Source organism: Palaemon carinicauda, chromosome 4, assembly GCF_036898095.1.
Source record: "Palaemon carinicauda isolate YSFRI2023 chromosome 4, ASM3689809v2, whole genome shotgun sequence".
Classification (NCBI taxonomy): Eukaryota; Metazoa; Arthropoda; class Malacostraca; order Decapoda; family Palaemonidae; genus Palaemon; species Palaemon carinicauda.
Genome location: NC_090728.1, coordinates 109,393,492 through 109,411,595, shown reverse-complemented (window position 1 = coordinate 109,411,595; position 18,104 = coordinate 109,393,492). Strand labels below are relative to the sequence as shown.

The following is an 18,104-nucleotide window of genomic DNA, read 5'->3' as shown; positions in this document are numbered from 1 at the left end:
GTCCAGAATAGGCGAGGAGGGAGAGAGGAAACAACCGCTCTCGATCTGAGCCAAAAGTAAAGTGACTAAATCACAGGTGTGTGAACGGGAATGGTAGCAAGCTACCCCCCCACCTACCCCCGCTAACTAGCGGTGTGGGTAGTTAACCCTCACTAAATTTTAATGGCTCGTCATTTCAGCTCCACCGAAAATACAACCCCTAATAAATAGCGTGGTTTGTATTCCAGTTATGAAACAAACATCATTTAGGTTTATTAATATAAAAAAAAAAAAAAAAAAAAAAATTATAATAATCATGGTTCATTAAAATTGGTTTTATAAATATACAAAGAAAAACTTTGTATGACCGTACCTCAATACTATACTTATTGACCTTCAAATTCAAAATTCTCCCTTAGTTTAAAAGATGTAGCATTTAAATTTGGTATATAACCCAAAGAGACATTATAAAAACAATAAAATAGAGCCCTTTTTTCCTTTTTTTTATAATTATTTTCTTAGATTTTTCACTGATCTACATGTTTTTTTTTTACCATAATGAAATTCATATCTACACAAAAAAACTAATTTTATTGGAGGTCTACATATATAGGGTAATAATCCCAGGCCATAATAATAAGTATCAAGGGAGGTGATAGAATTTGAAAAACACTAATTTTCAGGACAAATCACTCAGGCGTCGCAAAACGGAAGGTCAGAGGCAAAAATCCTATGCAGTTTGGAGATGTCTTAAGCCCAGTTATGAAGTGTTATGAATGTCAACGTCTTATCCATAAAAAACAGCATTAGCTGGCCGGCATCCCTTATTAGCAAAATATTCTTATGTTAGATACTGTATACGTACATATGTTGTACTCTTTGGTAGGATAAACAAATGATTTCAACTTCCGCATGATTTTTAATTGTAGGTGACATTCCAGGTACGTCAATACACCCTTCCACCTGGCATGTTTTGACATTCAATGTACGTCATCGTACTGAAGAGGGTTAACAAGCTTTTCAAGCTTTTTCTCAATATCCCAAGGGTACATGTGAGATTCTACATTATTTAATGCTGAAATTTAATCTGCAATGGGTTTCCTGATTAATCATTGGTCTTTCCCAATTTACTGAGAATACAGATTTCTACAATGACTAATCACATCTACTGTGTATGTATGAAATGAGAATGGAGATAGTAAATGACTAGGAAAAGGCAATTATTCCTTCATAAGTACTGTAAAGTAACCCTCGTGTACTCACCTTCTGAATCTGTCAGAACCTCCATGCGTCCCGAAAACATGGCTCTTAGCATATTGTCATGTTTGGTTAAAGTACCAATGGTAGTATAATGCAAAGAGCCACCAACATTCAACTTGACATACTGAGATGGGCTCCCCTTAATAACCTAAGAGAAAATACAATAATAAAAATTACATCATGCTCCTTGTAAGGTTTTCAGGGGCAAAAACAAAAAATAGATACCTAAAAGATTAAAAAATTTCAGTTACAGAAAACACTTAAATGCAAGAGCCAAAACAAAAACTTACCCTAAATTACAGGTTCAGGACTTTTTTTTTTAAGATTAAAACAACTGACACTTGATATAACAAGGGACTATGCAATATGGAAAATTTTTATTTTATAATTTAATTATATTAATGGATGAAAAAAAATTTATTTCAAAAATAATTTCTATTTTTCCTAGCCATACAAACTTGAGTCCTTTAATCAGGGAGATTGGTTCACCGCAAGCCGGAGTTGGTCATGATTATTATAATTATTACTACTTCTATTATTACTTGCTAAGTTACAATCCTAGTTGAAAACGCAGGAGGCTATAAGCCCAAGGGCTCCAACCGGGAAAATAGCCTAGTGAGGAAAGGAAATAAACTATAAGATAAGTTTAATAACAATATCATGAAAACAAATCTTTCATATATTAACTACAAAACTTCAAAATAACAAGAGGAAGAAAAACAAGATAGAATATTGTGCCCGAGTGTACCCTCAAGCAAGTTGGATAACAAGCAGTTATCCAGTTAGTGAGGGTGCAGGACGAGTAGCCGCGGCCCCTTTCCAGCCTGAGAGCCTCCAAGTTTGGCTTTTCGGCCAAGGTGTGAAGACGTGGGGATCCAGAGCCTGGTGGTAAATCTAGGCATGGGGTTAGTTAAGTAGGTCGTGGAGGAGGGTAAGCTCCCTCAAAACCTCTGTCAGCAGGTGGTGGTGGTCCGGGAACTATTCTGCAGGTTGCTACAATGCAGCTATCGAGGTCATAGACAGGCTGGAGGATGATTACACCTTGTAGTAGAGTTTCTTCATTAGGCAGAACGGGGGGGAACACATTAATGTTCAGATGGGCCCACAAGTGTTGGAATACGTGCTGGAAGACTGCCTCTGAGTCCAGTAGTGGAGGGCAGTACAATGGAAGCTTCCGGAACAGGTCTATCGTCGGCAAACCTTACAAAATCATCACTTTGTTCGCTATCCAAGGGTCCAAAGACAACTCGGAACAAGCTATCTGATTCTTCTTGATCAGTTTGTCTGCCAACACATTCCTCTTGTCATGTATGAACCTAGCTGACAAGGAGATCGCATTGTTCTTTATACATCGCAAAATTTCAACAGGTAACTGGAGCTATTGGAAATGTTGCAGAGCAAGGTACAGTAGACTTCTTTCAACTCCAGGAGGTTTATGTGATATTGCTAGTTTGACTTGGACCATAGCCCAGAGGACATGAGCTGTAGCAGGAGAATGCCCCATCTCTCTTTTGATGCTCCCTTAAAGAGCATCAATAGCCTATGGGGAGAGGATTAATTGATTGAAAGTTTTCTGGCATCCTGACATCTAAGGTCATTGATGCCGATATAATTTATTATATATAAAAAATAAAAGGATATTCTATTAAAACCATAGACGTTAAGATGTCATTATAGAAGTTAAATAGTTTTCAGAAGACCTGCTTCTGAAACAAATCTAAAAATGCGGCTCGCACAGTACGACACATCATGTCCAAGAATCTTGGCAAGGATGAACCTGCCATCCTCACCTCGAGCCTCAAACAGATATCTATTTCTTAAGTTATTATAATTAGGGCATTCGGTCAACAAATGCCTCACTGTTAAAGGTACTAAACCGTCGTCGCAATACGGTTGGTGTTGGCCCTTCACAAGAAACTCATGTCAACCATGTGACCAATCTCCAATTTTCGAGGTATCATGTCATACCTCCAAGGGGATATGACAATTGTTACTTGTCTCATTTTATTGCCATCTAGACTATCCCAGTGCTGTTGCCATTTATTAAAAAACGATTTCTTGATGGTAGGTAGGAAATCATTACAGGGAATGGGATACCTTCTTGGTATCAACTCCGATGCCACATTTTTCGCAAGTAAATCTGCCTTCTCATTCCCAGACACACCTACATGTCCTGGAACCCAACAAAATCTAACCAATATACCTTTCAGTTCAATAATAAAAAGCCATTCTAAAATCTTTAAAACTAGAGGGTTACTAGAATTAAAAATTTCTAAAGCTTGAAAAACACTCCTTGCATCACTAGAAATGGTAAAATTACCCTCCTCCTCCAACACTTTTTTCTCAATAGCGGTTAGTATGCCATACAGTTCGGCAGTAAATATGGAATCTGTTAGAGGAAGTGCACCTCTACAATTAAAATTATTACTATGTACTCCAATTCCAACGCCAGCATCAGATTTGGAGCCATCAGTATATATAAAAGTCGATCCCCTATGTTCTGCAACATGTTCCATAAAAAGAAACCTGGATTCTACATCAGTCATATTCTTCTTATCTCCAATATGACAAATTCGTAGGTAATTTGTATTTTTCCTAACTCTACAAACCTTATCTATTTAATATGGGCAATTACTTTCAGCGTAGCTGAAATGACGAGCCATTAGAATTTTAACGAGGGTTTACTACCCTACCGCTAGTTAGCAGGGGGTAGGGAGGGTAGCTTGCTACCCCCCCCCCCCCCACACACCTGTGTTTGAGCTCACTTTGCTTAGAGGTAGGACTTCACGGGGGATAGGGCTGGCGGGCAAGTTTGATTAAATAGCTAAGGTTTGTATAATTAGGAAAAATACAAATTACCTACGAATTTGTCATTTGTTCCGTAACTGGAATACAAACCACGCTATTTAATATGGGTGACTCACCCATTAGGAAGGGTGGCCAGTCCCAGCCAGTACTGGCTTTTGGCTTTGCCCGGGGACTCAGTATCTGAGTGTGTCAGCACTCAACAATAAGGAGTTCCTGCACTTCGCTAGAACCTTGCTGTGCAAGGGCTGCGGCCTACGTAAGCTGTGTGTGAAGGTATGAAGTGTGACTCGTCCTAGGAAGTTGACCTGTAGTCCTTTAGATGGAAACTTTAGGCTAGGACTCTCCCAATACCACCTCGTCAGGGTATGGGGACATGACAGTATTAGCTTAATACTAGGAACACAAGGAAACATGGTTTACCTGCAGTGGTTTGAGGTCAGCTGTGCAGACAACCCAGGATGCTGCTTGGGGAGGATGAAGAAAAGAATAAGGGCCAGACATACCTTTTCATTCATGCAGACTAAAACCGGGTAACAATGCCCTCAACCTTCAGCTACTTGTCCATTAAGGAGCCTGATTTAAACCAGTTGTTGTGCAGCCACCACAGGGCCGATAGAGAACGTATCGAGCCTCCTGTGGGTCACGTCTTGCAGGTAGTGGGCTGTGAAGGTCGTCTGATGCTTCCACACCCCCGCTTGTAGAACCTACGTCACTGAAAAGTTCTTCTTGAAGGCGAGGGACGTAGCTACGCCCCTGACATCATGTGCTCTAGGGCGACGTGACGGAGGAGGGTCAGGATTCAGGGACACATGAATCACCCTAAGAATTCATGCCAAGATGGTATTCTTGGTAACCCTCCTCTTAGTTCTCCCAGTGCTCACAAACAATGGCTGCACTTGGGGACGAACTGCAGCCGTTCTTTTGAGATATAGCCTCAGACTCCTTACTGGACATAGTAGAAGATGGTCTGGGTGATCTGTTACAGAACGAAGACTCGAAATCTGGAAAGAGTCGAACCGAGGGTCTGGCACTCACGCATTCTGAGTCTTAGCAACAAACTCAGGGACGAATCTGAACGTTACCTCACCCCATCCCCTTGAATGGGCGATGTCATAAGAGAGACCATGAAGTTCACCGACTCGCTTGGCCGAGGCCAAAGCTAGTAGGAACACCGTCTTCCAAGTTAGGTGGCGATCTGAAGCCTGGCGTAATGCTTCGTAGGGAGGTCTCTTAAGAGACCTGAGAACTCGAACCACGTTCCATGGAGGAGGCCTCACTTCCGACTGAGGACAGGTAAGTTCATAACCTCGTACTAGTAGGGAAAGTTCCAGCGAGGAAGAAATGTCCACTCCTTTCAGCCTGAAGGCTAGACTTAAGGCTGAGCGATAGACTTTCACTGCTGAGACTGAAAGGCGCATTTCTTCCAGCAAATACACAAAGAACTCCGCTATTGCTGGAATAATGGCATCGAGTGGAGAGATACCCCTTCCACGACACCAACCACAGAAAACTCTCCACTTTGCCTGGTAGACAGATGCGGATGACCTTCGCAGGTGTCCAGACATCCTGTTTGCAACTTGTTGTGAAAATCCTCTCTCAGCGAGGAGATGCTGGATAGTCTCCAGGCGTGAAGTCGTAGCGAAGCTACGGCTTTGTGGAAGATGTTGGCGTGTGGTTGTTTGAGTAGCTCGTGTCGTGGAGGGAATTCTCTCGGAAGTTCCGTTAGGAGTTGCAGAAGGTCTGGAAACCATTCCGCGTGATGCCATAGCGGAGCTATAAGGGTCATTGAGAGATTGACCGATATTCTGGTCTTGTTGAGCACCCTCCTCATCAGACAGAATGGGGGAAAGGCGTATACGTTGATGTTGTCCCACCGTTGTGGGAAGGCATCTTGCCAGAGTGCCTTGGGATCCGGGACTGGGGAGCAGTATAGCAGGAGCTTGAAGTTCAGCGCTGTAGCGAACAGATCCACATTCGGGGAACCCCACAAAGTCAGGATTTTGTTGGCTACTAGATGATCCAAAGACTACTCGGTACTCACTATCTGAGATGCTCTGCTTAGACTGTCGGCGAGCACATTCCTCTTGCCTGGAATGAAGCGAGCCAATAGTGGAATCGAGTGGGCTTCGGTCCATCTCAGTATCTCTACTGCGAGATGGGATAGCTGCTTTGAAAAGGTACCTCTTTGTTTGTTGATGTAAGCCATTACTGTGGTGTTGTCGCTCATCACCACCACAGAGTGACCTGCCAGGTATTGTTGGAACTGTTGAAGGGCCAAGAATACGGCCTTCATTTTTAGCAGATTTATATGGAGTCACTTTTCTGATTCTGACCACAGGCCTGAGGTCTTGTGATGCAGAACATGCCCCCCCCCCCCCCCCGCCCTTCTTTGAGGCGTCCGAAAACAGCATCAAATCCGTGAGGACGAGGAGAAGATCCACTCCCCTTCGTAGGTTCTCGTCTGTCACCCACCAATGAAGGTCCGTCTATTCCGCAGGACCCTTAGGGATCATGACGTCCGGGAATCGTGACCTTGATTCCACCGGGACTTGAGTCGCCATTGGAGGGATCTCATTCTGAGGCGACCATTGGGAACTAGACGGACCAAGGATGAGAGGTGACCAAGGAGACATAACCACGATTGGGCTGGAAGCTCTTCTCGTCTGAGGAAAGGACTTGCGACCTTCCTCAGCCTTGCTATCCTGTCGTCTGATGGGAAGGCTTTGTGGAGATTGGTGTCTATGATCATACCTAGATATACCAGTCTTTGAGTGGGAAGCAGAGAAGACTTCTCGAGATATACCATGATCCCCAGATCCTGGCAAAGTCCCAGAAGTTTGTCTCTGTGTCGAAGAAGGGCTAACTCCAAGTCTGCTGGGATCTGCCAGTCGTCTAGATAACGGAGGAGACGGATGCCGATCCTGTGTGTCCACGACGATATTAGGGTGAACACTCTGGTGAAAACCTGTGGTGCTGTGGAGAGACCGAAACACACCACCTTGAACTGGTACACCTTGTTGTCTGGGGTGAATCTTAAGTACTTCCTTGAAGACGGATGGACTGGGATCTGGAAGTATGCGTCCTTCAGGTCCAGTGTACACATGAAGTCTTGCGGTCTCACTGCAAGTCTGACCATGTCTGCGGTCTCCATGCTGAACGGGGTCTGCTTGACAAACCTGTTCAGAGCTGAGAGGTCGATGACTGGTCTCCAGCCTCCAGACGCCTTCTCTACAAGAAAGTGTCGACTGAAGAAGCCTGGGGACCCGTCGACGACCTCTTGGAGAGCGCCCTTCTTCAACATGGTCTCGACTTCTGCCGGAAGGGCTTGCACCCTTGCCAATCCCATGGCAAGGGAGCTCAACGACACTGGATTCGCTGTCAGGGGAGGTAGAGATGTTGTGAACGGGACGCGATATCCTTGACTGATTACGGAAATCGTCCAGGAATCGGCCCCAAGTTGCTGCCACCTGTTTGCGCAACTTTGTAGGCATCCCCCCACTGGTGGACATGCAGGAGGACTGCCAATCCTAGCGTTTGCGGCCTCGGCCGCTCCCTCTAGGATTCTTTCCTCCCCTAGAGGACTTTTTGCCTTTCTTGTCCTTGACAGGAAAGGGCTTAGACACCGTTGTCTTCGCTGTAGCTGCCGGCTTCGTGGTCTTGGTAGGACGTGACTGCTGGGTTGCTGGAGGTTTACAGGCCTTCGATGTTTATGTAGGAGAGAGTCCTGGTTGGACTTCCTCCACGTCCTTAGGCTCGAACAAGTTCTTCCCCATAATGGAAGAATGTCTGAGACTACTGCTCTCGGTACTGGGGACCTTTTGATGAAATCTCTCAGACACCGCATCTCGAAGTTTCAAGATGGTATTAGCCCACAAGTTTCAGACTGGGTGGGCTAGAAACTCTATTGTACGAGTGCCTGAGATTAAAAAGGTCTCCATGGCCTTCCTGGTACTTTCTTTGGACAAGTCCTCTGATCGTAACAGGATGCCCAGAGACCCTAGCCAGATGTCCAGCCACGAAATTGCCTGCATGGCACACTTCGCTACCTTCTCCTGGCTAAGGATCTCCGTTGCCAAGAATGAGACCTGCCGGTTGGAGTGTCTCTCTAGAGGGACTCCCCTGGTAAGCTCTCCCAAAGAGTGGTGTAGGGGAAGAGCTGAACAAGTCTCCTCCATGATGTCAAAGTACCTCCTCTGATGGACTCGAGGAGGCGGGAGGAGTTTGTTGCCGGCGCTGGATCGGCTGGAGGAGGCAAGCTCGGAGAGCTGGCCTTCGACCTTGTCTCTGGCACTCTTAACCCCTGAGACCAGGGCAAAGCCGCGCTGGCCTTAGAGGGTTTTTGAGTACCAAAGACTCGGTCCAAGGCCGTGTCCTTACCCTCACGAGGGGGAATCTCCGGATCCGCAAATCCATTGAGATTCCTCATGAGGGTCAGAACCTGCCAGAACGCATGCTCTGACTCCAGCAACTCCCCTCCTGAAGGGCTAGCAGCGAAGTCTCCTATCCCCAAAGGCTCTTCTTGGGGGGACTCGAGGACGTTCTCTGAGTGCTTGGCTGGCTCCGGTCTAATCCTTCAGGATGACTTAGGCAAAGGACTCCAGCAGTGATGGTGTGAGGCTCTTCTCCACCCCTACCCGAGAAGACTTCCCAGCGCGAGGTGGGGTTTCCCTCATTGGTGCGATGGAGGAACGCCTCACCTCGCGTGACTCCCCTGAGGACGGGGAAATCTTCGTTTGAAGGGGAGGGAGTGAAAGTCTGGGGGGGTGAGGAGGCCTTCCGAGGATTCAGCTTCGCTCTTGGAGAAGTTACCACGTCAGATACTCCTCTCTTCCTCTTCAAGGGAGTAGAACCTGCCGATGATTTGTGGCCCAGCTCAGAGAGAACAGGCTTAAAAGCCTGCATGACCGTTCTGACTAGGGACCCAAACCAAGGCTGCTGACTGACAGCTGCGCTGTCAGAAACTCCCTCTGGAGGGAAGGGGCTCGTTCAATCCCTAGGAGGAGTTACCAAAGGGGGGTTTGCCTGAAAAGATGAAGGCGAAAAGTCCCTGGACCTATCCGGAATCCTCTCTCCCACCAGCGAACGCGCTGTTCTGCGCTTGGGGGGGGGGGACGTGACGATGATGACCTGGCCGCGTGTTGTCCTGCAGCCTCACGCGTGGGATCGCGCTGGCGCTCGCTCGCAGGAGATTGTTCACGAGCGCAGGCGATGGGGAGGGGCGCGCAGGCGAGCGATGGCGCGCAGGGGCACGGGCTGGAGATGGCAGAGGGTGCGCTGAAGGATGAACAAGCGCTCACGCTCGCGAAGGAGATTGTTCACGCGGGCGCGCAGGCTCTGCCCGAAGAGCCTGTGAAGGCGATAACGTTGGGTGCGCGTGCGCAGGAGACATATCCGTTGCGTGGGCGCGTAAGAGCGCACATCTGGCAGTGGTGATGGGCGTGGGCGCGCAGGGCGCGCTGGTGAAGGATGGTGCGCAGGTGGGGACCGATGGCGCGTTGGCGATCGATGGCGCGTTTGTGAGCGCTGGCGAGCAGGGGAAGAGGTTAACTTCCCCACTGCGGCCATATCAGAAGATCGTGGGTGCGCAGGAGATCGTTGGCGCGTTCGCCTGCGCGTAGGTGAGCGCTAGCGCACTGGAGAACGAAGGCGCGCATGGCGCGCAGCAGGATGAGGGCGCGCAGTAGCGCGCTGACGATCAGGAGAGCGCTGGCACGCTTTAGCAGGAACTCCGTCTGAAGGCGAGCGCTTGCGCGCAGGTGATTGTTGGCATGCAGGTGATTGTTGGCGCGCAGGGGAGACCTGGCGCGTAAGGGACTTGTACACTAACTTGTGCGAAAGCCCTTAATGCCCCGAAGGGACCATCGCCCGTTTTACAACGGGATGTGTTAGCGCCCACAGCGCGTCAGCAGCCAGGAAGGGCAACGGCAGGTCAGCAGGTCTGGCGGGTGGAAGGTAGGCGTGCCCTTTGTAAGGACGACCTTCCATCAAAGGAGATTGCGAATGATCTGCAGAGAGGTCCAGGGATGTAGCTGGTAGAGTCGGAGAACAACGGCGAGGTTCCTCTGCGGCGGACTGCGGTGATGATGAACCGAAGAGGCGCCTCCTAACACCCTTGTGAGGTAAAGGAAGGCGGGCTTTACGCTTTATACGCCCTCTGGGGGCCGTGGGATCAGCGGGCTGACCATCAGCAGTCCTCCGAAGAGGAGTCTCTGTGAGTGAACTCCCCCGAGGGGAAGAATCAGCGGCAGGAGAGACCGTTGGACTTAGTTCCTCCCTCGAAGGATGTTCGGAGGGGGGAACTAAGCCTTCAGCTACATTGGGAACATCACAAGCAGAGGTTTGATATAACTCACTGGAAGCCTCTGCCACAACAACGTCGACGATAGACAGAGGATCAACCTCTGCTAAAGTCGGCGATTGTTTGATAGCTGCCCCCAACCTGATCATGTCAAACAAGGCTTCCTTGGAGGGTGAACCCTCAAGCCCCCAAGAAAGCCCAAAGCTGTAACAAATCACTATTAGAAACAGGCATATTTAAATCCTCCCCCGGGGGAGGAGGAGGAGCTGCTTCGCTATGGGAGGCAACTCCCTCTCCCAAACCCGGGGGAGGAGGAGGAGCTGCCTCGCTATGGGAGGCAACTCCCTCTCCCAAACCCCGAGATCGGTCAACAGAACTACGGCCTACGCTACCACTCGACAGTATCTCGGAAGATACCGATCGAGTGGGAGCTTCGGCGGAGGTTTGGGCCACGGAAGAAGAGCCCTTTGGAATTTCTCCTTTCAAAGAAACCTTCGAAGGAGAAATCTGGACTACTGTACTTCTTCCGGCACCGAGAAAACCTCTCCCACTAGGAGGTAGACCACACCCTAGATTAACCACACACTTTATTCCTATCACACTGCTGGCCCCTACAGTAAGGACATAAGGTGTGGGGGTCCGTCTCGATCGCCGACATATACGTGCCACAAGGGCGGTCAGGTAATCCAGGACACTTACGCATAGCAGAGGCCAACTTCACACACACTGTCAAGGGAAAAGCAAAAAGTATTAGCAATGGCTGTCAAAGAAGGCGAGGGTGACAGCAGACACATCCGACTACCACCCGAGCCGAGAGCAAAGTGAGCTCAAGCACAGGTGTGGGGGGGGGGGTTTTTTAAGCAAGCTACCCCCCCTACCACCCCCCCCCCCCCGCTAACTAGCGATAGGGTAGTAAACCCTCGTTAAAATTCTAATGGCTCGTCATTTCAGCTATGCTGAAAGTAATTACCAATATTAAATAGCGCAGTTTGTATTTCAGTTACGGAACAAAAAGTATTTACAAAAAGATACCTCAGGTAATTTCCATGGAGGCGTTGATGATACCTTCAATGGAAGCACCTTAATTCTAATTATATCAAGACTGTTTAATAATTGTTTCACCTGAAAGCCATAAGGTTGAGGAGATTTTGGGTGCAGCTCGAAGTATGTTGAGTGCCTTACAAGGCTTGCAGTCAGAAAGGCTGAAGAATTAAGGAGTCTTTGCCATCTAAACCAATACCGAATAATATAAGACATTCGGTAAAGGTCTAGAGGGAACTCTCCAGCATCAACAAGGAGACTTGGGATATGGGAGGTTCTAAATGCTCCTGTGGACAATCTAATACTAGTATGATGTATAGAATCCAATATTTTTAACCGGCTTGGGGTGGCTGAGGAGTATATTTTGCATCCATAATTAATTTTGGAAAAAATTAAGGCATTGTATAATTTTAAAATAGTATTGCGGTCTGCCCCCATGATGTATGGGACAATACTTTTAAAAGATTCAAAGCCTCAAGACATTTAGCTATTAACGCTTTCAAGTGAGAAACCCATGTAAGCCTACAATCAAATATCAAACCTAAAACTTTAGCTTCACTTATACATGGGATCCGTTGACCTTTAATGTATATATCTGGGTCTGGATGTACTCCCTGGATACGACAGAAATGTACAATAGTAGTTTTACTTGTCGAGAACTTAAATCCATTCATATCGGCCCACTGGATAATTTTGTCAATTGAGAGTTTTAGTTTTCTCTCAACCATTGCCATTCTAGCTCCAGCAAATGATATGGAGAGATCATCGACAAATAATGTTGAGAGAACATCCCGGGGAATGACCGAGGATATCCCATCAATTGCTAGTGCTAAAAAGGGTTACACTCAGCACACTACCCTGAGGAACTCCTTCCTGACATTTTCTCTGATAGTTTCCCACCCCTCTCACTTGAAAAACTCTATGTGAAAGAAATGACAGAATAAAAAGTGGCAGCTCTCCTCTCAATCCCAAGTCATGAATTGTTTTAAGTATACCATATCTCCATGTAGTATCATATGCCTTTTCAAGGTAAAAAAAAAAAAAAGACTGTCACATGGTGCCGTTTGGAAGCAAAGGCTTCACAAATAGAGGACTCAAGTCGTATCAAAACATCAGTTGTTCAGTGCATTTTCCTGAATCCACATTGAATGGGTGATAGAATACCCTTCTTTTCAAGGTACCACATCAGCCTTACATTGATCATCTTCTCCATAATTTTACATAAGATGTCAATGCAATCGGTCAATAGTTTTCTGCTAAAAACTTGTCCTTACCGGGTTTTAAAAAGGCTAAAATACTGGCTAATTCCCAACCACTTGGATAACTATGATCATGCCCTATTCTATTAATAATGCTTAAAATAAATAACTTTGTATTAAAATGTACATGTTTAATCATTGCATATGGAATTCCATCGGGTCCAGGGGCTGTATCGTTGCAATGAGCAAGTGCGGAATCAAATTCTCTTTCAGTAAAATGGTATTTTCATTATAAAATAAATTTTTGAACATACTTACCCGGTATATATATATACTGTATAGCTTACGTCCCTGACGTCACGGCAGAAAATTCAAAACTCAAGCCAATCGCCGATTGGATAGCCAGGTGTACCACCCCTGCGCCCTATCGAGGTACCTAGGAACCAATCCAGGAACCCTCATATATTCCATGCCTCTAGTCTCTTAGAGGGGAGGAGGGTGGGACTTCTAATTATATATAACTACCGGGTAAGTATGTTAAAAAATTTATTCTATAATGAAAATTTCATTTTTAAACATAAGTCTTACTTGGTAGTTACTGTATATATATAGCTGATTAACACCTTTGGTGGAGGGTTAGAAACAGCTAGTATATCTGAAATTCTGCTTAAAAGTTAATTAAAACAAACTTAAGGGTTCGTACCTGATAAGGAAGCCGACTTCAATGATTCTCTGCCTCATTATGTCTGCTAGCCTTATGAGATCCAGCGATCCTCCCAGGGGTCTGAAGATCTCTTAGGGACTGTCAAACCGGTGTATATACCTCATTATGACAGAACCTCCTCCAATAACCCGTTCCGGGCGCTCTTCAAGGAACAAAATTTACCACCTGACTAAAATCAATGATTGAGGAAGACTGACACAATCTCCACAAACAACCATAAAAACAAATACAAGTTCCAAGAGAAGAAAAGGTTATTGGGATTATGGGAACATAGTGGTGGATCCTTCACCCACTACTGCACTCGCTATCACGAATGGTCCCAGAGTGTAGCAGTCCTCATAAAGAGTCTGGACACGATTCAAATAGTGTGAAGTGAACACAGATTTACTCCCCCAAAAGGTTGTGTCCCTAATGCTCCACCACATTCTATTCTGCTTGAAGGTCAATAAAGTTGTTATAGTACTAACCTCATGCGTCTTGACCTTAAAAACTTGAGGCCAGTCTCACTGTTATGTGTATGAGCCTCTCTTATAAGAGTCTGATGAAGAATGAAAGGACATTCTTGACATCTATTAACGAGGGCTTCTTAATCGAGCACCGAAGAGCTTTCGACTTGTCTCGCAACTTTCATTCTGCCTGGGTAGAACTTCAGGGTTCTTACTGGACACAGGACTCTCTCTCAAACTCCTCGCCAACCATATCCAAAAAATTCGGAAACTCAAAAACCTTGGGTCAAGGTTGAGAAAGGCGGTCATTCCTGGCGAGAAAGCCTAACTGCAATGAGCAGATAGCTTCGTTATCTCGAAAGCCAATGTTTTACTAAACGTATGAATTAACTGATTCTTTTAGTTGTCACAAGAATAACAGAAAAAATAGTTTTCATCGTGAGGTCCCTAAAATGAAGAAGAATGCAATTGCTCAAGCCTGTCACTCATAAGGAACTTCAGGATTAAGTTCAGAATCCAAGCTGGTGAATCCTGGTTGTTTGAAGTTTCAAACAAGTTGAGAAGTTCCTGTAGGACTTTATCAATCAAAAGGTCCAAGATACTATGCCTGACAACAGTTGCTAACACACCTGTATCCCTTGATGGAAGAGGATGAACAAATGAGCTCCCTTCGAAGGTAAAACAGGAAGTCAGCAATCTGAGTTGTAGAGATACTGGAAGAGAAAACAGAGTTGACTCTGCAACATTCTCTAAACCTCCCACTTGGATTGATAAATCCTGATGGTAGAAGTCCTTATTGCTCTTGTAAAAGACTTAGCTGCCTCTTTCGAAAAACCTCTAGTTCCTGTGAGTTTTCAAAAGGCTGAAGGTAGCTAGAAGAAGAGCTTGGAGACTTGAAAAGTAACTTTCCAAGAGAGGTTGTCTGAGTAAAACTACTCTTAATGGAAGACTTCTAGGAGAGTCCACCATCCATTCCAGTATCTCTGTGAACCATCCTCTTGAGGGCCAAAGGAAAGCCACTAAAATCACCTGGTCCCTTCGTGTGACACAAACTTTTGTGTCACCTTGTAAAGGAAATAGAACGATGGAAAAAGTACACATCCAGATTGGACAAGACTAACACGAAAGCGTCTATGCGGACTGCTTCGAGATCTGGCACTGGCGACCAGTAAGTTTCTAGTCTCTTTGTCTGCGAAGTCATGAATAGGACTATACAAGAACAACACCAAAGTTGCCACATATTCTTGCAGATTTCTCAATGGAGTATCCATTCTCCAGCTGAGACTGTTCTGCCATAAGTTCTTCTCTCTTTGAAAGAACCTTGTTGGAAGGAATACATTCTTCTCCTTAGCCCAGATGAGAAGACTCCTCTCAGTCCCGTAAAGGAACCTCGAGTGGGTTCCGTCTTGCTTGGCAATGAAAGCCAATTCTGTGGTGTGATCGGTATAGACCTGCACCACTTTGTTCCAAACTGACCCTTCAAAGCTTTTGGAGAGCCAACTGGACTGTCAACAGTTCCTTTGGGTGATGAGGAAGCTCTTCTGATCCTCTGTCCAAAGTCCCGAAGCTTCCAACTGTATAGTGTTGCTCCCACCCCGAAGCAGAGGCGACGAGACACAACACAAGGTCTAAGATCCTCTGTTCAAAAGGAGTGACCATCCGGAAGTTTGACTGGATCGTACCACCACTGAAGGCAACTTCTTATGGCATCCGAAAAAGATGCATATCGACTCAAGACCTTCTCCTTGTCCCAAAATAATTGAGGTTGAAATGGAGAGAATAAAGATACACACACACACACACACACACACACACACACACTCACTCTCTCTCTCTCTCTCTCTCTCGTGCCAATTAAATACGAAACGAAAAAAAATTCTCTCTCTCTCTCTCTCTTCTCAAACGTTATAGCGGTAACTTGAAAGTTCGATGACTTTAAAAACCGGTATAGTACTTTCTTCTACTTTTATATTTTTTCTGACGGTTCCATAATTGAGGTGGATACAAGTTGACTTATAACTGAGGTTAGGAAAAGTATTTTGGATATGGAATGGACAATTACTTTTCGTAACAGTTTATAATTATTGTAAATTATTGTCATTAGCGGCAGTTTCTTATTGTTGATTAAACGCATAAAGACACTTTTCCTACTCTGGTAAGTATGTAGGAATTTATATGGATATGGTAAGTAAAATATTTGTAATAACATAATATTTACTAAAAGCTTTTAATATCATTAGTTATCACTTTGATCATGCGTGTTAAATGCATTCGTTTATTATGATCGAAGATTGAGCGTAAAGCAAACAAATGGAAAGTTTCCGTTTCAGGCGGCGTCTTTACGAAAAACATTATATAAATGGTATTCATTTCATTTATTTTCAAGTTCTAAGAAAAATTAGGTTGAACAACACTGATAATAACAAAATTACAGTGATGGTTTTGCTATTCACCAATCGTTTCATACAATAGACATGACAAACTATCAAAATTTTTCCGTATTTTAGGTCGTGTTATAACAGGAAATATACAAACATCCTGGTTGTAATTTTAACCCTTTTCAAGTTATTAGAACTTTCAAGTATATTAAATGTTTGATTTATTTACAAGAACAATTTAATATTATAAAATAATACAGTAGAGTAAATAGAAAGTATTGGAAATGGGTAGTAAACACGTTTGAATAGGCAAGTTGCTGGTTGCCATGGCCCTAATGGAATTATTTCTGTTAGTCGTTTCGAAATATGCGATTTTCCACTTATGCGGGGTCATTGGTCGACCAAATTCTCGCATAATTCGGGACCCTACTGTATTTGTTGAGGCGGATGGTAGACCTCAACTTGTATTTCTCATTTATTCAGTTTATCTTCTGATTCATTAGAAACATCAACAGACAAAACATTAAATTTAGTTGACATAACTTTATTTCTAATGGAGGGGGGGAGAGAGAGATGGAGGTGTCTCTCTTTTACGATTAATAGATGGTGGGATTCCAGGTTTTTGCACCTTTCCCACGACAGGTGCATCAGGTAAGTTGGTCTTAAGTGGAACCTCCATCAAATCAGGCAAAGACATGGCCTGAGAGAGGTTTGTACTAGTTTTTGTAATGGGGGATAAAGGCTGTACAGCAATGGGCAATGCCCTAGTGTTTATACACCGTGGTAAAGACTCAGGAGGTAATATGGTTACCTCACTATTTGATATTTTATCGAATGGTATACTTCTTTTTCTAGAGCTATTGGCAGTACTAAGTTAAGCTTGATTTTAATGCCTTAGCATAGGTATTTGATTTATTTAATAGTCTTTTGGCATGTCCCACACTTATATGTTCTAAATTCGATTTGTTGAGGGCAGCTTCCTCCAACTTACATAGCTAGCACCTCTTGTCTGTGGACTTATGATTTGAGTTGCAATTTAAACACCTGGCTCCAAGTGTACATTCTCCACGGTAAGATTTGGGGCAAATACCATACATTTTCTCATCTTTGCAAATCTTAAATGAATGCCCAAATTTAAAATAATTCAAGCATTGCAGCAGTGACTTCTGCTTGAATGGTCTTACTTTAATCATTTTGATTTCAATAATATGGAAAGGTACATCAGCATCCTGGAACGTAAGGATTATCATTGATGTACCTAGGACTTTGTGAACTTTCCATACATTTAGTGGACACATGGCTAGTATCTCCTCTGTAAATTCATACAGATCTGTTAAAAACTACTCCCCTTCCACAGCTAAAATTTGGGTGGGGTTTGGCATCTAACTTAATATCATCATTAGATGATTTTATGTTGGACATTATTACAGACTGTGTACTTGATTTAGCATGGATTAGGAAACTATTTTTTCCAAAACAAGATATATCGCCCGCTGCAATAGTTTCTACTTTTTTTCTGAATCAATTTGCATATTTTAAAATAATTCCCTGTAACCCCCTTTGATTCAGCTATAAGCCACATTGGTGGTTTTGGCTTTCTCTGGGAGGGCATAACTAAATCCACGTCTTTTTCTGATCAATCGGCTGGCCTATATACATCCAAATCCTTTGGCACCTTATGGCAGAGCAGCCGCAACATTCAAGTTATTAATTTTAATATTCAAGTTACTTATTGCACTAAATGCTTTGTCATAACTACTGTCATAACTACTGTAAGATATCCATGAATCCAAATTTTCATCTTCAAGTTTCATCCTTATTTCTTTTATATGTACATTCATAGCACTCAAATGCTTTATATAGATCATCTTAGTTTATCTCTATTGGAATTTGGGTAACACGAAGGATTCGAAGTTTCCTCGTGTTACCAAAATTACTAAATTTTGGAATAATAGTAGAATGGTCCTTTCC

General features: G+C 44.4%; 1 protein-coding gene across 1 annotated transcript in view; it reads right to left on the bottom strand.

The window, feature by feature from the left end:
• The window catches only part of LOC137639608 (BTB/POZ domain-containing adapter for CUL3-mediated RhoA degradation protein 3), a 119,152-nt gene extending 101,151 nt beyond the window's left edge, over window positions 1-18,001 (bottom strand). The window contains exons 1-3 of the mRNA XM_068371867.1: window positions 17,863-18,001; window positions 3,234-3,412; window positions 1,243-1,387 (exon numbers count right to left, since the gene is read on the bottom strand). Of these exons, the coding sequence (XP_068227968.1) occupies window positions 1,243-1,387; window positions 3,234-3,412; window positions 17,863-18,001 (463 nt within the window). The remainder of the gene's footprint in view (window positions 1-1,242; window positions 1,388-3,233; window positions 3,413-17,862) is intronic.
• Between the last annotated feature and the right edge of the window lie 103 nt (window positions 18,002-18,104).